Raw genomic sequence first — 22,103 nt, forward strand, 5'->3', positions numbered from 1 at the left:
GAGGCCAGCCCGGACCACTAGGAAGCCGGAATGGTACGGAGATGGGGTGTGCTACTCCATGGAATTGTTGAAAAATGGTCCGGATGTCGAACAGGAAGGCAGCAAAACGGTTCTCACGGACACGACCAAAGCTTTCCTTTTAAAATACTCGTTTTCTCTGGACGACGTTAGAGCACTCGAGAAGATGGACAGAGAAGGTAACACCTCGCTACAAGATTTATTGACTTCGGTCACAACTAGCTTGAAAGAAGCTGAGGAAGCACTGGGTGCACCGGAGCCGGTAGGTGTGGCAGCACCCAAGGGAGATCAGGAGTGGGAGGAGGCGACTGCCGAGGCCAGCACGAGCTGCCCTGGAGAAGATGTCTCCGAAGCAGATAACGAGGACCTGGACAGAACCCTGACAGGAGAGGAGGAGGTCTGCCGAGTGGCTACCATAAGCTCTCTCCCAAGGTATAGATTGGAGACGGTGGTCACCAATAGAGGGGAGAGTGTTGTGGAATGTGATCCACTGAGAGCTGAGTTTAGGGCTGAGCTGAGCCGGGCTGTGCTCAGTCAGGAGGAATAATGAGGTCAGAATTTAGCCAAGCCAGAGCCGTGCCGAGTCAAGACCGAGCTGAGCCGAAACATGCCGGGTCCAGCCAAGTAGAACGGAGGCGGAGCTTACTAGCTATATAAGCTCGAACATTTGTGTAGAAGAGCAGAGCTGTTCTGGGCCTGTTCATTGCCTTTTACTTGATCATTCTTGTACAATTTATGAACTAAGCAGAAATATATGTATAAACTCATGCACCGAGTCTTGTACTAGTAGAGGAAAAGTGAAGGTCGTACAAAACCTTTACAATATTATCATTTTTATCATACGGCTAAATGGATATTCTTTAGTGAGAATATGTTGCGAAAAACCTTGATAATAGCTTGAAGTATTGTTTAAAATGGCTTGGAAAAGGTACTGTTTTTTGTCACAGGTTTGAAGGCTTAAACATCTAGCATTCGTGTAGGTTGTGCTTTGTCGATGTATTTTTCTAATGCTATAGGTCGATGGCCATTTGACATTATCAAGCGCTGACAACCATGCAGTGGAAACGGAAATTCATCATCGGGATGCATCAGACACATACACCAATTTCGGATCAGTCTACATGGCTTTGAGTGAGTATGAAAAGGCAAAAGTGTATTTCACTAAAGCTTTGAAAGCTACAAGTGTCTATGGTGATATCGATCATCCCAACATAGCTGGCAATCTCAGTAACATCGGTTCAGCCCACTGCTCATTGGGTAACTATACACAGTCGCTGGAGTACGCAAACAAGGCACTGGCTGTGAATGAGGTTTTGTATGGCAAAGGCATCGATAATATCCATGTTGCTATGAGTTATGCACAAATTGGCAGGACATACAGTGACCTAGGTGATCACAGACTAGCCTTAGAATATGATATAAAGGCACTAAACATGCTGAAGACTGTATATGAGCCGGTCCCTAATCATGCATCTATTGCTCATGTCTACCATGACACTGGTCTAACTTACGCTCATTTAGGTAATTATGAATTAGCGTTGAAATACTTCCAGAAGGCCTTAGATTTGAGACAACATATGTATGGAAAAAACACCAACCATGTAGATATTGCTACTAGCTACAATTGCATTGGGATGTTACATCTGCACCAAGGAAAGTTCATGATTGCCTTAGAAAGCTGTACCAAAGCGCTAAATATGAGAAAAGGTCTTTTTGGAGAAGATACTAACCATAAGGATGTTGCTACTAGTTACAACAATCTTGGTTCACTATATCGCTCTATCAATGACCACAAGCAGTCACTAGAATACCACAAAAAAGCTCTTGCTATGAGAAGAGCTGTGTATGGTGAAGATGCCTGTCATATCGATATTGCCGGCAGCTACAACAACATTGGGTGTGTATGCTATGATTTGACCAACTACACACAAGCTTTAGAATATCACTTCAAGGCATTGGCTATTTTGAAAGAGGTGTATATGAAGGAAATCAACCATCCTGATATTGCTGGAACTTACCACAATTTGGGTAGAGCGTACTCTTTTTTGGGTGACTACAAGCTAGCAATTGCTTATTTCATGAAATCAATAACTATGTGGAGAGCTGTTTATGGAGAGAATAACTACCATCCAAGTTTTTCTGTTACTTACTCATCTATTGGTGAAGCATATTATGCTCTAGGTGATTACAGATCAGCATTAGAGTATCACAAGAAGGCCTTAAATGCCTACGAACAGGCAAATAGTGTGACCAGCTGTGCTGGTATTTTTAATGAGTATAAAAACACTGCCTTAGCATATTACTCTTTGGGTGACTATAAGTTGGCACTTGAATATTATACCATGACATTATGAAGAAATTAACTAATGACATTTGAAGAAAATAGCTATGAACAGGGTGAGGACAGAGAAATTGAAGTTGCCTACTTACTGGTATGAATGGGTATTTTATTACTGTTTGACAGAAGCATTATTCTTGAATACAAACATGAATTCAGATTTATTTTTATTACTCAGTCTTTCTACTTATTTTTAGCACATTTTATCTTGACCCATTTTGGTATTCATGTTTTATCAGTAAATCAACTAAACAATATTTTGTTGGAGTTGTCCTCTCCACTTGTATGCTCAATCCATGATCTGTATATTTTCATCTTGAGAAATAAAAGTTTTTACATTTGGTTAATAATAATTAGGTATTTAGACTGAGTTTAACTTGTCAGTGCTCTTGAATAGTAAAATATTTCAACCCATGGAAACCGAGTATCCTTCAACTAAGAGCTATTCAAATATACCCTTAGTTGTTCAAGACAAAGTTATGCAGTATTTGATGATAGTTAGCCTGTCTTGACAAACTGTTGTTTTGCGGAGTTGTCCCGCCTTCGAGCGAGTGAGCAAAACAACAGTATATAGTATGAGGGAAACTTTCTAGATCTATTTTTGTTATTAATGCAAAGAGAACATACAGCATTGCAATATATATAAATACTAATCAGTAATTATCTGGCGAGTAAAATATTATTGGATATCATCATGAAGCAAAAAATACAGAGCTGTGTTCAAGTCATTTTTTAATTGAAATCCAATTAGTTACAAACTGATTTCACTAAAATCAAATCATCTTGTAACTGCTCCCTTGAGATTTTGTTGCGTATGATACACTGATGTTGGGATGTATATATGTAGCTTTATTTATACACACCACAGAACACCGTGAAACTACAAAGATATATGCATTTGGCTAATATAATGCTGCTACATAAAATGATATAAGTAATGAAACATTGCAAGCAAGGTACCAGTACAGTTACAGTTATGTTGGGTTTAAAATAACAACAAAAATAAAGGTGATTATAGTTAAGATGCAATTACAACAAATTCAAAAGACGAAAAAATGTATAACCGTACCTTATTGCACCTTTCCAGAAGAGAGTTAGTTAAGTACTTGTAGAAACTCTGTATACTTGCATATAAAAATACTTACAGAATATATGTATAATATGCTTGAGTAATATGAGTAAGATATAAGTGATTGTCACTGTCAGATATAACATATATCTGAAATACGTAAAACCAGAGAACTCACATCTTGACAGTTGAAGCTCTGGTGTAAAATTGATAGAAACAAAACACTCACTGACAAAATACAGTGTTGAAAATTCCAGAAAGATTGTGATTCACTGAGTAAAAAATAGCCAAAATAACAAGATTGCAGCAGTGATATCACAAAGATAGCAGCGTGTCATAACAGGAACTATGTTTATTGAAATAATATTGCCTGTATTCTGAAACCCTTTTGAATCATCGCACTTCTTTGCGCGGTGGCTATTTCTAATTTTGGTTCTGGCAGCCTTTTGTAGGATAAACAACAAGACCGAATAACAAGGGTGATAGAAATGTTATTAGAAGTTTCTGGAACCATTACACATCTGTTCATGTCAAATGAGAGCAACAAATCTAATCACTTGCCTGGTGCGTGCAAGTCAAATCTCTAATCACTCAATAACGGTTTTAAAATATTTGACAAACTATTGAGTACAAATTTACAAAGTTATGCAGTATTTGATGATAGTTAGCCTGTCTTGACAAACTGTTGTTTTGCGGAGTTGTCCCTCCGTCGAGCGGGTGAGCAAAACAACAGTATATAGTATGAGGGAAACTTTCTATATCTATTTTTGTTATTAATATATAGAGAACATAAAGCATTGCAATATATATAAATACTAATCAGTAATTATCTGACAATTATCTTAGTACATTTTATATTTATCTTGACCTATTCTGGTATTCATGTCATATTAGTGAATCAACTAGATAATCTTTTGTGGGAGTTGTCCTCTCCACTTTCTAAATAAACTTTCTAGATCTATTTTGTTATTAATGCATAGAAAACATAAAACATTGCAATATATATAAATGTAATCAGTAATTATCTGGCAAGGGAAATATCTGATAAATCAAATATTTGACAAATTATTGAGGACAAAAACTTCTAAAGAAAAGCAGATGTTCAACAAGATAGGGTAGTTTACCGGGAATTTCCTTTTTTGTGTGTAGATTTTTGTGTAAGCTTTCATCAGTTTCTTCCTTCTTTCTATAATTTTTTTGAACAATAATGTTATATATTGTACTGAATACAAATAAGAATAACAAGCAGATGACTAACAAATTTTCCTTGCACGGTATCAAGGCTACTAGGTTTATTTTATGTATTTTAATACCACCACAACATTTAGAAAAACATGAAATAATAAAAATATACAAAATAATTGCTGTCGGCATTATTTTGTGTATTTTGAAAAAATATTTCAAACACCTATTTTAGTTCTTGCCCATTACCACTACATTTCAAAAACCAAATGTACGAAAGATTTTATCCAGATAGAGATATTCAGGTGAATCTGCATCTACTAAATAGCGTTGCCTCTGATGAGATAGAACACTACTTGTCATTGCTAGGAGGTCTAAGTACTGATGGTGTAGTGATAGTCCTTCCTATCTTTAACAGCGGCCTATAATATATTAGGCTCAGGGTTTAGCAATACCGCTGATCAAAGTCAGCTGGGCAGCTCCTCATTTCGTTTGTGGTCCTTGGTAGACAGCTTTGGTGATAGCATCTGGAGTTCGTGGAAATTGCTGTTGGTTTGCCATCGCTTGTAGTTGATGTCATCATTGTGCAATCATTTACTATCTCATCATCGGCTGACAAAAGTACACTGTGAATGTCCTCCGCTTGCAGGATATAGGTCAGCAAGCTCAACCTGAGATTTTTCTGTCACTTGAAGCGTTTGCAGGCCTAATTCATTTCATGTGTCACCTACACTTTCCCTTCTTTTACGACTTGCTATGAATTTTATAGCACTGTATCATCTCAACATCATGTATGGTGTTGGTGCATTTTTGGAGTCGTGTATGGTGTCTGCGTATTCTAGGATTGGTCTGCATAGATTGGTGTATGTTATGAGGCGACCCTGTTTAGGGGCATCCTTTAGCACCTACATACTTCAGCACACGGTGGACCCTACAGGCCTGTTGGGTTCTGGGGTTACGTGTTTCCCGAATCGGTGGCTAGTCTGTAGAGTGACACCCAGATACATGTATTTCATATCCTCCTTTCATTTCAAGGGTATATCTCTAAGTCTGTAGGTGGAAAGTAGTTCTGTTGCCAAATGCAATTGCATGGCATGTAGAGTTGTTGAAGAGTATCTTCTACTTGGAGGACCAGTTATGTGCAACATTTATGTTTGGCTGGAAGTTAGTAGCATCCTTAACAGAGTTTACTCAATGATATACCATACCATTTGCTATTGTATCAGAAATTGCAGAAATAGACAACACCGTGACAGCAAGTTTAAATAGCGTTTGTGCCAATTTATTTTGTTACCTACGAGATATCATATATAACGTTATTACACCGCCATAGATGTAGTAACCCAATATATTTTGTTACCATACGAGATATCATATATAACGTAATTACACCGTCATAGATGTAGTAACCCAATATATTTTGTTACCATACGAGATATCATATATAACGTAATTACACCACCATAGATGTAGTAACCCAATATATTTTGTTACCATACAAGATTATATCATATATAACGTGTTTATGCCGTTATATATGCAGTAACCTTAAAACATTACGTATAATAGTACTAGACTAGCTGTATTACCTGACACAGTTCAGTAAAATGGCAATGTAGTTTTAATGTATAGATTAAATTAATAGAAATATGTAAAACGGCAAAGATTATTAGATAAACACGGTGGTTGTAGGTACCAATAAGATGACATGATGCTAGTTGACAGCTCCGGAGCAGGCTAAACTATTGGCTTACACAAGTCTGTGTAGACTTAGACTATAGTGCAGAGTATTGCACTAGAGAGCATTTAGAGTATAGTGCAGCTGTGTGAAACCCATACCAACAGTATCAAGCGTGCAACAGAGAAATGCTACAAAATACAGCCGTTTGATTCGATTTAAGTGGGTGTCGGTGGCTTCAAATAAGTGCTCAAGCTAAAGTCTCGGAATGTTAAAAGCTGCCAGCTCTAAGAACACAGACTCTGTGTTATCTATGAAGTTATGAAAGGGGGTTTATCTATGACATCGGTGACTACTAACAAGCCATGAAATACTGTACAAAAGTATTTGATATTGTTCAAGCACTACAGCGATCATCAGAATATCTATCTTTGCGACAGTGCATTCAGCCTAACAGCTCTGTTACTTTATAGAACTGCTTAGAGAGGTCTGCACCATAATCACAGGCTAAATAAGACCAAATTAGCATATTTATTTTCACCATCAGTGAGACTACATTGAATTCTTTATTAACCCAGTTTTTGTGAACAAGAGCAACTGTAACTGAATTCAGGTGATCAAAATCTCTGTGTATATATGTCAGTTTGACTAGTGCGGAAAGAAAAGGCAACTCTCAATAACCAGCTCCGCATATGCTATTGAGAGAAGACACATTTGATGGCACATTTGATAGACACATATGAAAAGGTAACTTTTTGCACCATTCCTGAAACAAGCTACTATCTGGCTGGCCAAGGAGCGAGTGCAACACCAGTGGGTCACTACTAGTTGGTTGTTTTATGTGAAAAAGAAATGGCATGCACAACTGATCTTTATATTATATGGTGGTTTCGTCGATGACTAAGTGTCAAGTTAATTTAAAATTATGATCAAAGGGCGGGTACTCTTGTAGCAGAAAGAAATAGTTGTTTCTTTATATTTCTCATACATTAAGCCAACATGGATTAATCAGCAATGCCTAGCATATGCAATGAGAATAGCTGTAAGTTATTCACACGGCTTACTTAAGGTTGTTAATGGCTTCGTGCCTTGACACTCTTTGTGATTGGTAGCTTAACCAAAGATCTACTCTCTTGTAGAGTTAGAAATGTATTGTAAAAACAGATAAAAGCCGTAAAACAGTAAACAGACAACTTAAAAAGAATGGACACAAGGAGGAAGTTATTCAAGAACTACTGAACAGACTTAGAACAAAGAAGGGTATCTATTCATTCACAAATCCACTCAACAAGTCATCTGTGAGGTTTGCCAGTTGTTACTGTAAGCCTTGAATTGGAGTTTTCTAAGAAAGCCAGCAAAGGTGTGATACACTCTATTTACTAGCAGCAACAAACAGCTGCAAATTCATCTAGTAATGTGAAAGCTAGCCCGTTTAGCAACGTTACCTTTAGGGGGCTTTTTCACTTTAAAGGTTGACTTGCAGTAAAATTCACATTACAGTTATTTGGTATCAAAAGATTCGCCATGTCTTACTCTGTTGTGCAGTAGATGCCAAATATGTGGGAATGTGATTAAAAGCTCTTAAAAGCTCAAAAACGAACAGAAAATCGCAGCGACACGAGACCGCCCTAGTTTGGATTCGTTTTCCAAAACGGCTAAAATGTGACGTATGTGTGGGAGATGGTTTATGTTTACACTCTCATGCATCCTTATTCGTCGAACTATTTTCACAAATATACTTCACGCTTGCAATAAAAACCATGTCTATTGTTCTTACGCGTCTATTTTATCAGCATCGTAATGCTGCAACTTTGAGCACTGATATCTCAAAACATAGCATAATAATATGTTTAATTTTTTAAACTTAGCTTGAACGATTGCATATCATCCTCTGATAAAAATTATGAGCCTTTTCGTCCGCTATGATGGTCGAAAAATGCTGTAGAAGCTGTTTGCGCCATATGGCGGGAATTGTAAGTCACATGATCAGATAATGTTAGTTTCAGTTCAAGTTTGATCTATCGCAAATAAAAGATACGCTTTCTCGTATTAAACTTGTTAATTTCAATTCGACATAATCTCTAACGCGCCACATCGTGTTTGTGCAGCTGGCAAGCTGAGCAGCACCTTTTTTCTTGGCCAAGAGCAGAGAAAAGACCAGCCCTTCACCGGGCGTGGAGCAACTGGGTGAAGCTGGATGTGACAAACTTTATTTATTCGCCTGCTTACTCTTACCTTTGTTTTCGCTATTTCAAAGATGACATGTTTTCTAACATGTTTGCATACTCCACATGTCACCAAAGCACGTGAGTAATTTATTTTATGAACCACTTGTATTAGTAGTAGTAACTCGGGTTATTTTCTAGTATTCTCCTAATACTACTGTATTAATCTATATTTAATATTACAATAATTATGTCATTTAATTGTAATATGATGTTATTAGTATTTTATCTTTTCAATTATGTGTATTATTCTTATTATAATAACAAAACTAATTCATACTGCATATCTATCTGTAAAACGTAATATATTAATCTATAATTGATAAAATAATGTTATAAGTTTCACGATTAATTTCGCCAAATTTCTTAACCCCAATCACTTATAGATATGTTATATAAAATAGTTATTGTCATTTTCTGGTATCATCGTTAACAGCATATTAATATTATTAGATTATTAGTATTAGATGATGAAGAGTTTGTGCCAACCACTGAAGACTAGGAAGAGTTTGAGCGCTATGTTGGCCAGCGTCAAACGCTCTCCAATTACATGTCAGATAGAGCTGAACTTAACCAAACTTGACAAAATATAAAGAATATCCATAGAGTTATTACTCGCATTTTTATGTTTACAATATCATGGATTCTGATAAGGTTTTGTAAAATCTGTGTCATGATTGCATGGTTATAAATTTATTCTTTTTCTGATCAAGCAAATATGATATAATAACAGGAAATGATGTTGTACAAATCTTATTGCAAGTCAACTATTGTGTTGTGATTTCAGACCCGAATCCTCCTTCAAAGTGGAGTAAATAATAGTAAGTGTGACAGCACTCCAGCGACTATTTCACTGCCACGCCTGCGCCCTCCCCTGCTCATTCACGATGGTGCGAGAAGGCGGATGGATAGAGTTCAAGGTTACCTGTGCCTCCTGTCACTAATCGTACATTTGGGAAACAACTGCCAGGGTGAACAGAGCTCACGTCATCAACCCCCTGCTGGCAGCTGCATTACTCTTTTCTGGCGGATGCCTTACGCAGAACCTCCGTTTTCTGTTGCTCCTGAACATCGCGATACCAAGCCACAGCGTTTGCTTCTACCAACAAAGAGAATACTTACATGGTGTGAGTGTTAATATTTACCCATAAACTTGGAAAATATGAGTCAAAGCTTGGCCAACTAATTGAATAACGACATTTAGAAACAATTTATTTCTTGAAATGAAAATATGTCATTTTTCAAGCAAAATATATTATAATTTAAAATTCTGATCCTTCATCATAATATAGCACAAAAAGGGGGAAGAGGATTCTATATTCTTAGACTAATGATAATGATACAAATCAATCTTGTATAATGAAGTTTTACAATATTTTACAGTGTATTGCTGAGCAGTACACCCTGCATAATCACTACATTTCCATGATGCGCAGTGCTTCGGAGTTGCGCTATCTCCGAATCATGGAAACGGCGTCTTCGCACTGAAATCACTGCGCACTGATCAGTGCGAAGCCAGTGCAAATTCGCAGCAAGGAAACAGCGACTGCGCTGTGGCTGCGCATAGCTCTCATGCCATAGAAACAGATTCTTCGAGCGCCATAAACTAGTAAAAAAGTTATCCTGCTTATCTTTGTTTTTGCTATTCTTCAGATATTTTTTTTACTTAAATTTACTTATGGTCTGCTCCTACGAAGATGATGAAGTGATTACTTTCCTGGACTTTGTTATCGATACCAACACTTTTCGAAAACTAGGTGGCAAGCCCTAAAGTAACATTTCAATAATCTATTACTTATATAAATATTTATTAAAAATATATTATTTGTAAAAAATGTGTTAATGTTTGTAAAACATTGTGAATGTGTATTGTAAATAAAAGTATAATGATGACAAAAGCATAAAAAGACCTTTTCTGACGTTCAGTACGCATGATCGATTTCATGTATCCATCCAGCAATTCGATTTACACAATTTCTCTTCTCTGGCTAATTTGCTGAAAACCACTGCGCAGCATGGAAACGTACGATCCCCTCGACTTCGGAGGGGGCTGCTTTGCAGTACTGCGCACCATGGAAACATAGTGATTGAGGGATTGATGGCAGCAATCGATTGGGAGCTTGATTTGGCAGGTGACGGTAGATGCGATAGTCCCGGGCATTGCGCACTATACGGGGCTTACACTATGATGGATCAGAGCTGCGGTTTAATAGTCAGCAGCCATCTTGTCAAGGTAAAACTTTGACAGTTTTTACTTCACAGCCTGACAAAAACCCAAATTTTCCCACGACCAAACACAGGGGCGGATCTACTGTGGTGCATATGGTGCAAATGCACCACCAAAAATATGGCAAAAAATTTAAAAAGAAAAGATTTAAAATCCATCAAGAATGGAGTAAATTACAATTCATTTCACTGATAACTTGCTTTGAGAAGAAATGAACAAAGACAGCCTAGTAGAGCTTGTTATAACAAACCAGTTTTAATAACATTGACCTGAATTTGTTTAGCTTATAAACAAATGAGAGGGGTCCCAATAAACATCCCAATCAGACCTGCCAACCCAAGAGTGGGGCAATGCGTGAGATTTGGTTTTGGGGCAATTGATGTATCAATGATAGTATATATAAAATTGTGGAAATTAGGGCAAAAATCTCACGCATTTCTCCCGCATTTTCATTTTTTCTTTGGGGTAATTGCGTGAGTCTCACGCCCAATGCGTGAGAGTTGGCAGGTATGATCCTAATTGAGCCACAACTTTTTCGAAAGAAGTACTACAAGCAATTTTAAAAGCAAAATGTCTCAAAAGAAAGGTCAAGAACGAACTTTGGATCATTTCTTTCGACGACAAAACAACAATTCAAAAAAGTATATGCCCTAATATATTTGTTTTATAATAGCATCGTTATGTAGCTAATACTACAAAACTTTTTTATGCATAGACATGATAGACATGATATACATAGTATAAGGAACATTATAAAACACCAATTTAATTAATCATATTTAATGTCAATTTTTACCTCTAAACTTGTTGTTTGCTGCAAATAAATGATTACACTTTTTTGGGCTCAAACACACCTCTCTTCATTCTAAGATGCCTAAATTTCAAAAAGTTCCGCTAGCGCGGGGCCAGGTTAGGGGGTCGCCCCGCGCACCTCCTCCCACTCTAGATATATTACACAAATTTTGCACCACAAACTTTCTTTCCTAGATCCGCCCCTGAAACAAGAGTGAAACGATTGATTGGGAGAATTATGATAAATGCACACGTGCACACAACTCCCGAAAAATTATCCGTTAACGGCCGTCACCAAACCCTTGCAACGAAATCCTATCAACAAATTTAACTATTTTTCAGTAAAGTCGTTTAAGTATAATAATGATACAAAACGCATATAAACCTATTTAAATATGTTACCAAGCCTTTGAAAGGTTACTGCAAATTCCTAAAACTAACCCATCTAATCGGATTATACATAAATAGACAAATTTATTAGGACGAAAATCGTCACAAAACGCTTGAAAAGCTTCGTTTAATAAAAGTTAAGACCGGAAATTGAAACGCCGAGCGACAGAGAATAGAACGATAAAGTCTTGCCACAAATCGCCACGAAACGCTTGAACAGCTTGGTTTAGTTTCGACCGACCTACGAAACGCCAATAAAGCCATGCGATAGATAGTAGAACTGTTTACTGTTTGAGGCGTAGACCGATTTACAGGTACGAAAATGGGGTACACAGTTTATCAGCCTACGTTTTTGTACAATTACCGAAGGTTTTTCAAATTATCTAGAACATAAACCAGATTTCTTTACGTCTTATCTACAAGGTAGGGCGTTACTACAACGCCCTTTCATGACAAGAATTTTTCTTTATTTCACTCCAGTTTGCATAAAACTTCCAGACGCGTAAATGCCAACGCTTGCTCTCTGTTACATATCGCTGTCAAAACCATTCTACATTCATCACAACCAACTTTCAAACTGTATATTACACATCAGTTTGCCGTTTAACTTTTAATATTGCATTTCAGGGATATAATAAACGTATTTCTTTATTGTTGGCATTGTTGTTGTTAGTTAAATTACCTACAGTAGGTTAGGTCTACAGCTTGAATTAATATTTATTTTATGTAAAACATAAGTTTGATATAGTTAAATATTTATTTTATTAATATTAATTTCTGTTACATATCGTTGTCAAAACTGTTCTGCATTCAACACAACCAACTTTCAAACTGTATATTACAATATATTTTACTTGTAATATTGCATTTCAGGGCTATAATAAACATATTTCATTATTGCTGTTGTTAGTTAAATTACGTATAGTAGTTTAGGTCTACAGCTTGAATTAATATTCATTTTAACCAACAACCAACTTTCAAATTGTGTATTACACGGCAGCTTGCCATTTTACTTTTAATATTGCATTTCAATATAATAAGAGATTTAATAAACATATTTCATTATTGCTGTTGTTAGTTAAATTACGTACAGTAGGTTAGGTCTACAGCTTGAATTAATATTTATTTTATGTAAAACATAAGTTTGAGATAGTTAAATATTTATCTTATTAATGTTTATTTCTGTTACATATGGTTGTCAAAACTGTTCTACATTCAACACCACCAACTGTCAAACTGTATATTACAATATATTTTACTTGTAATATTGCATTTCAGAGCTATAATAAACATATTTCATTATTGCTGTTGTTAGTTACATTACGTATAGTAGTTTAGGTCAACAGCTTGAATTAATATTTATTTTAACCAACAACCAACTTTCAAATTGTATATTACACGGCAGCTTGCCATTTACTTTTAATATTGCATTTCAATATAATAAGAGATATAATAAACATATTTCATTATTGCTGTTGTTATTTAAATTACGTACCGTAGTTTAGGTCTACAGCTTGAATTAATATTTATTTTATTATTGTAAAACATAAGTTTGAGATAGTTAATTATTTATTTTATTAATATTTATTTCTGTTACATTTCTGTTATTTCTGTTGCACCTTTTTAGAGTCGTGCTCCCTCAAATTTATTTTATGTCATCTCAAACAAGTCTCATTTTCATTATACTCTGTCAATTCCTGCTGAGAACTACTTTTTCAACAACCAACAGTACCCTTTCTTTTTTCCATTATTACTTTGGTCATGGGCTGTATGACAGTGGAATTTCTAGTTTAGTAGTTATCAATACATAAACATGAAGTTGCTGATCTAGTTAAATAATTCATTCAAATAATGTGAAAGTGATTGTTGGTCGTAACTTTCTTTACTTTGCAGTCAACGGAGACCACCAGCTCTAACGCCATGAAGCTGGAAGGCTTCAAGCGATGCCAGTCCGATCTAATTTCCCACGGCCTGAGAGTGAGGTCCATTACAACGGATGTTGTTACAAAGGTTGTGTGCATACCGCAAGCTTGTGTTTTGGCTTATGCCGCAAATTCGTCGCGGTGAGCGGCGGCCTCTACCTGCCTGCTTGGTGTCTATGATTCGGGATCTTTTCCCACCAACGGATGATGAAGAAGATTTTGCAGACTATGTGTTCAAGGGCTTCTGCTATGGCGATGAAGAGACTCAACAACTTTGATTGAGAATTCTAGATCAACTCTATATCATAGGTGGTACTCATTTTTATTGCATTGTCATTGTATTATTTTACTTTTATTCAGGCTAAGCAACATGGTGACTACACACCATGTAGCTAACAAACTAAGTTTTGTTAGTAAATTGCTGTTACATTGCTTCCATATTTAAAATCACATGATTAATGTGCATAAATCTGCCATCACTGATTTTATAAAATAAAAACAAATACATAGAAGAACGCATATTGGTTTCACCGCTTACCATCGGTTACTAGGCCCCAGCACTTCGTTGAAGTTCGCATTTGGCGATGGCTCTCCAAATGGAAATAGATTATCTACCAAAACAATTATTGAAAAACAATAATTGCTGATCATCAAAATAATCTCGATATTTATATAATAAAATCATAAAACTAATACACTCTCTACTGTAGTAAGTGTACAAGCCAAATATAACAGTTCTCCTTGTGTTCCACGAGTTCAGAATATGTTTGTTCAACCGATGCATTAAATGTGTAACACAAGAATTGTAGATAATGCTTGACACATTAGCATAGCTTTGGTGTTATTGGCATTAAATGAAAATCCAACTCACTATGATATTGCAGATAATTATTCCACCCCAACTCTGGGGTGCAGGCGCCACAAGTTCGTCCACACCAGGATGCATACACAGGCATTCATGCTCCCAGTGGTCATGGAGACGATGCACAAACTCAGCATCATGGCAGCACAAACATTCAGGAAGAGATGGCATGTCTTGACAGCGCTTGCAGACACACCACTCTGTAGCCGGTGGTATTAGCTCCTAAAGAAATGAACAGATATGTCTATGCAACCATAGCTAATACATCAGGTCGATGTTATCCAACAGTATATCAGTGCAGCACTAGATTTAAATATTAAAATTGTTAATGTTGTCATTCGAGAAAAATCTGTAATTATTTTTTCGCAATATGAAGCGATAATTATCATCATTAAAATCATATACATGTATATAATAATAATATTCGTTCCATCACTCTCAAGCTAAAACTATTACTCCTAGCTAGCTTGGCACATAAGAGCTGGCTAGTGGCGGTGCTTACTTGCTGGGAGGTTTGATTCTGTTGAGGATCTTCTTCAGATAGAGCGTCAGGCTCGAAACTCCAGGGTCTTAACTCTTCAGAATTTGACATTTTTTATGATCGCAACTCAGACATGTACGCGTATGTTGTACTGTCGGACGGAATGGCCAAGCTGAAACTGTAAAATAGCGAGCATCTATATTTGATACGGGGTCTTCGGTAAAACCCGAAGTGTTTGTCATAAACTATTGCTACGATAAGTTTGATATTGAGCTTCGTATTGGCCTTTCAATTCACGCGAGAACATCACGTGACAAGACAATAACCAAAATCCGTGGATACGTCATCGAAATCAAGAGATTCCAATCTACAGCGGCTTTTTGTTTTTGAGCTTTTAATCACATTTCCACATATTTGGCACCTACCGCACAACAGAGTAAGACATGGCAAATTTTTTGATACCAAATAACTGTAATGTGAATTTTGTTGCAAGTCAACCTTTAAAGCCAAATTGTGTAGAATTTGTATTCGAACCCAATATTTGCTGATGCATCACACGAAACGGTGTTCAACTGCAGCAGAGTTTATGTAGATATCACTACACAAGTACATATAGTATGCAAGAACACAGTAGAAAGAGCTTTCACTAAAAGGTGATGTTTGCTCTTAAACAAAACTGACTTGTACAAATAAATGTATACGTGATATGAGCCAAACACAACATACAAAAAGGGGACAGAATAATGTATCAAGACCAATTTTGTTCCAACCGTACCGACAGTTGCGACAGGTGAGAGTACATGGACATCCTTGGTATACACAAGACAGTACATTATAGCTGGAGTCTTATGCTGACATTTCCTTTCTTATCCACGTAGGATTACGTCTTGGGGTCAGTGTCAAATGCTGAACTGTAAAACGTTATTATCACACATTCTAGTGTAAACATCGATGTTTATGAAAAATGCAGTTAAAGAGTTTTAATGAATATCAAAACCATAGTCATGCAGAATTGACACGGGTTCGACCATAAGCATGCTGGAGCATGCAAACTCAAGTGGGTACTTCAGATGCATTTAAAGCCTATGAGCCAAAGTTCTTCATTGTTAACGATCACATCACAGAATTCAGTCACCTATTTAGAGGCTGAGCAAGTTATTTTATGTGTTTTTGGATAAATTATGTTATACATAACTAAGTCGAATCCGCACAAATTGTCAGTGTAATGGAGGTCATCAGGAATTATTCTTCCGCTATGTGCAGGCTTTCCGTAATCTGCTACGTAAGCTTGCTGTGTATAAATTAGGCACCTCATAGTTTAAAACACAAGCTAAAGGATTAATTTTTGTTGTAGACAAAACAAAGGAAAACTTCAGCAAGGAAACACTCGTCCTCACTCATACTACATTGTTAGTATCAGGAATCTTGCTCATCTGTATGGACAGATAATTAGAGGTAAAGAGGCTTCATTTGATTTGTTCATACATTCACTTTGCTTGTTTTATGTACATACTGTATAGCTGCACTCATTATGGACATTTGCTTTGCAGTTTTAAGGTCAATGGAATAAACGTATACACACACATTCCAAGCATCAGTCATACTCAATTGGCAATCTATACAAGACGTAACAGTCAGTGTTGAATTTGCTTCGCCATCTTATTCTATTTTGACTATGTTCAGTTTGTGCACTTTTGCTTAGCTTGTAGGAACTAATTTGATTATTACTGGTTCAGGTACTAATGAAAGTGTTGAACTATTGTAAGCAATACTGATATTTACCAGTAAAAGTTACTTTTTTATTCTATATGTCCAACAATTAAAACACCCAACTAAAAAAATTCTAAACAATAGATAAGTTGAGTGATAAAGTTCAATGCTTTAAATCAGATATGCAGGATATCTTGTTTGCGTAAGTCTCCAGCTGGTGTACATGATGTCGGCATGTAGGATGGAGCGCATGACTGATTTATGCTATCTAGGCCGTAACTGACAGAGGATGGGGCAGATTTATATACGCGTAGTCATCTAATTCATTTCCAAATTCTCTTTGGTGGTTTTTTGACACAGTGGTAATTGACTCATGTTCTGTTATTGATTTCTCTCTTTTTGACGTTTGTAATTTGCTTTTTGACGTTTTCTAATTATTGGATCTCTTGAAATCTTGGACGTTTTGCTCCTTGCACACATTGTATGCTTATCTTGTGGTTTGGCTGTAGTAAATTTGTGTAAAATTCACGAAAAAGACTTTCCACCACTAAAGCAAGGACAACTTCTCATTAAATTTTGGCGGCACGGAGAAAGGCCAAAGAATGGATGGAAGCACAGGCTAAAAGCACTAGCGAGTCAATTGAGGCTATTTATTTGACTAACAAATTCAAATTATAACGTTTTCCAATGACTAACTAAAATGCTCACGAGGATAAGAACAGGCTATAATACACCCAGGAGAAGAAGTATAAGGCACCCACTTTCTTGGACTTACTAGTAGAAAATTACCCAAAAAGTAGATAAAGAATATTTGTTGATTGTTTGTTTTATTACTAACTCTTTTTCTATATTAACTAAGGCATTACAAAAATGTAGCCGAATTTTTATGTCATGTATTTACTTGTAAAAGCGTTTGTTCTTTTAGAAAATAACTGCCGTTTTAACCTACAAATTTCAAACTACTCGTAACCACCAATCATATGTTGTGTTTGCATCTGCTTGCTTATATAAACAGTTGTTTTTGCATTTGAAGGGCAGTCGAGACTTAGCTAGTCTGGTGAGACATACTATGATATCACAATAAATTTATTCAAGTACAACACATCTTCTTTTGTAACTGAGACAGCTTGGCTTAAAAGGCATGCTAGAATATACAGTCTGCTATCGGCTGTAGTATATAGAGTCTGTATTATCGGCTCTTATGCTGGGATTGCACTGGTATATACACAGTCTGCTATTGACTGTAATATAGAGTCTAATTTATCGGCTCTTGTTGGAGTTGCGCTGGTATATATATAGTCTGCTATCGGCTGTAATATATAGTCTGTATTATCGGCTCTTATGCTGGGATTGCACTGGTATATACACAGTCTGCTATCGGCTGTAATATCTAGTCTGATTTATCGGAACTTGTTGGAGTTGCGCTGGTATATATACAGTCTGCTATCGGCTGTAATATATATAGTCTGTATTACCGGCTCTTTTACTGAATTTGCGCTGGTATATATACAGTCTGCTATCGGCTGCTATATATATAGTCTGTATTATCGACTCTTTTACTGGATTTGCACTAGTATATACACAGTCTGCTATCGACTGTAATATAGAGTCTGTATTATCGGCTCTTGTTGGAGTTGCGCTGGTATATAAATACAGTCTGCTATCGGCTGTAATATATAGAGTCTGTATTATCGGCTCTTTTACTGGATTTGCGCTGGTATATAAATACAGTCTGCTATCGGCTGTAATATATAGAGTCTGTATTATCGGCCCTTTTACTGGATTTGCACTAGTATATACACAGTCTGCTATCGGCTGTTATACAAAGTCTGATTGATCAGCTCTTGTTAGGGGTTGTGTTAGTATATCCACAGTCTGCTATCGGCGGTGTAATAGCGAGTCGGTATTTGACGGCTTTTACGCTGGTAGTGCCGGAAGTACAGTTAAATTGACGTGCCTCAGCTACTAAAACCAAGCCTCATTTCCTGCTTGGCTTGGTTTGGGGTTGCCCTGATTTTACTTCAACTGTACTCCCTGTTTGTATCTTGTTTTGGTAATTTTCCATACAGCAAAGTACCTTAGGCCATAAGCATCTGCTATTAATTTGAAGAATATCGCCTTGTAACTCTTTAATCAGTAACAAGGTATTCTGCAAAACTGACCCTCGTGTTGCTGGGTTTAAGGTTGCTTTACTATTATCAATTCAAGGCTCTGATTAACATGTCGGAAAAATAATTTCAAACCAAAACAAACATAGCGGCTTGTTGGCTACTCCGTGTAAGGATAGTGTTGTAATACTATACTAATACATGTAGATGCCTGATAGAATTAGGACTGGTCTGCGCAGTCCTTGAATTATACTACCACTGCAATGGCCAAGGTCATTTATCCGCGTAACAATTTGAGCCCCATCTTGGTCCATGCTACATAGTCAAGCTCCCTTTTATAGTAACCTAGCAACATTGTACAACATTTAATCTCAATGAGCTTGTGGGTGCTTTTATCCATCCCAAATCTTAATCAACCTATATACCAAAGTCAAGATCAAAATCTACATACTCATTCAACCTATATATCAAAGTCAAGCTAGCTAAAGATCTGCAGATTCTAGGCTATATAAGTTTTTGTTGTAGATAGCTATTGGTAAGGTTTCAACAATAGGCAGACAACTCTATATGGGCTCTATATAATTTGCATTTTCTTATCAACAGATGTTTCCACTGGATTTAAGGGTATCATTGGCATCGCTCGCCTTACCAGCCCAGTGAACTTTAGCTTTAAAACTTATTGACTATCTAATAAGAGATCACAATAGTTGTTTACATCACCAAGAGCAGAAAACTGGCCAAAACTGTTGTATACATTTGACTAAAATCTTGCAACTTACATTGCTTTGTTCGAAAAGTGGTTGGATTGGCCTCGAGCCTAGATTAGCTTTAGCTATAGCGCCAGTAGGTCCCAACACTCAATATATTTTGACTTGTGTTATATTTATGTGTTATTCGTTGATATAGACCAAAAGCAAACTATAAATCTTAACTACAGTATGCTTGACCACAAAATTTATTTTGTGATTTAGAAAATAAATGATCTATGCATAGAAAATAAGCCAGATGCTCGAATGCTAATACAATGTCTAATAGCATTATATACAAAAATTATATAATAAATCAAACAACTAAATGCCTTCGAACTGTACAAATTGTATGCATATATAAAGCAAACTATAAATCTTAATTACATTATGCTTGACCATCAAATTTTTTGTGATTCAGAAAATAAATGATCTATGCATAAAGAATTAATGAGCCATGCAGATGCTCTGATGATCCTAATATAACGTCTAATACCATTATAGTATACCGTATATAAATTATATAATAAATTGAACTACTACATGCCTGCAAATTGTACAATTTGTATGCATATATATAGAGAAGTCTTGAAAATAAATACTAGAAATTCCCCTGCCATACAGTCTACGACAAAGTGATATTGAAAATAGAAAGGGTACTGATAGTTGAGAAATGCAATATTAGCATTCAAATGGCACTGCACTTAATCTGTCTATTTATGTATAATCCGATCAGATGGGTAAGGTTTAGGATCTTGTCTACAAATTTCAAAGACTTGGTAACATATTTAAATAGGTTTATATGTATTTTGTATCGTTATTATACTTAAACGACTCCATTGAAAAATGGTTAAATTTGTTGATGAGATTTCGCTACAAGGTTTGCGACGGCTATTGATGAATAATTCTCGTGAGTTGTATGCACATATGCATTTATCATAAATCTCCTGAACAATCGCTTTGCTCATGTCTGGTTGTGGGACTAACTTAAACCGGCTATAGACAATTTATGTCACAGCGACATAACAGTTCACTGTCCTTTAAATAATATGTTTTTTTGTAGCATTGTCTGATGTTCACTTTATGTAAATCTAGGTTTCTAAAATTGGCAAAGTGGTGCTGTCTTAAATCAAAGTATGTTTCAACCACTAAAGCTAATAGTGAGAAGTGATGATTATCAATTCCTACAGAAGTGTCAGTACAATGTTGCTTTAATTCAAATACATCATAGCGTGCAATCTCTTCTTTTACACACTTCAGAATCTTGGGATATTTCAAACATTGATTTGATGATGTAGCCGCTGTCAGATACTTTTCAGTGCATAGAACAGTTGTTACAACACTATCAGAAGGAGAAATCAAGCCACCGTTCTTAACTTAAGCCACCAAGTTCTTAACTCTTAACAGAACATGAATATCATCATATTTGCTAACTTCCTTAGACTGAATTAGGGAGAGTCTACGTGGCTCACAACGCAACTTTTTAAGCAGTTTTCTGACAAGCCAACCAGATAAATATACAGCAATGTTACCAAGAACAGGATGTGATGTAATGTTTAGCATTCCTTCGGGAAGCATAGTTTGTCTGTCAATAACATCTTCAACATAATCTTCACTACCAACAGTTGGTGGCACATAGGCAGTAGAAGCTTGTAACAATGCAGTGTCATCCATAGATCTGACATTACCAGTAGCTCCTGGTGTAACACCACATCTTGTAACCAAGCGCCTCAAGATATGCTGGAACTGCTGTACTGATGGGTTGTTGTTCCAGCCTCCTGAAATAATAACAGTTATCCTTTGATGCAATTGGGAATAAAATGGAAATGGTGCTAAAATATGGACTGAATAATAATGATTTATCAGTTTTATCGATCATATACTCATTACGGTGGGCACTACATAAAATTTCATTTTTGCTGGGGATCTCCTGCCGCCTGGAAACAGTCCACCAAGTATGCCATCTTTCTGGCTCTTTCTCTTTACTCGGAAACCTGATGATAAGAAAACTAGGTAATCAAATTATCAAAAAACATACAGATTAGGATTTGTGGTCTTGTAACTATAATTGTAATTAGGAGAAACTTTTATTGACAAAGAAAAAACTGAAAAATTGACTTTCAACCTTTTAGAAAAATTTACCTTTGATGCTCAGGTTGTTTTTTGTGTTTTAAAACATTCTTATCAACTAATAGAAGGATTGCAGTTACTAACAAAGTTTGTTCCATGTAACTGGCACTCCTGATCTATGAGAACAGTGACTTGTTATTTGAATTTAGCAGCACCAGTACTGACCTACTTTGTCTCCAACATCAGCCAAGATGAATCAACCAGCAGTACAAATCAATTCTAGTA

At 36.3% G+C, this 22,103-nt stretch overlaps 1 protein-coding gene across 1 annotated transcript; it reads left to right on the forward strand.

The window, feature by feature from the left end:
* The first annotated feature begins 564 nt into the window (after window positions 1–564).
* On the forward strand, window positions 565–2,372 carry LOC137394460 (kinesin light chain-like). Its single transcript, XM_068081183.1, has 2 exons — window positions 565–642; window positions 1,035–2,372. Exons 1-2 carry the CDS (start codon window positions 565–567, stop codon window positions 2,370–2,372), a joined length of 1,416 nt encoding a protein of 471 aa, XP_067937284.1.
* The last annotated feature ends 19,731 nt before the right edge of the window (window positions 2,373–22,103 follow it).

This window comes from Watersipora subatra, chromosome 4, assembly GCF_963576615.1.
Source record: "Watersipora subatra chromosome 4, tzWatSuba1.1, whole genome shotgun sequence".
Taxonomy (NCBI): Eukaryota; Metazoa; Bryozoa; class Gymnolaemata; order Cheilostomatida; family Watersiporidae; genus Watersipora; species Watersipora subatra.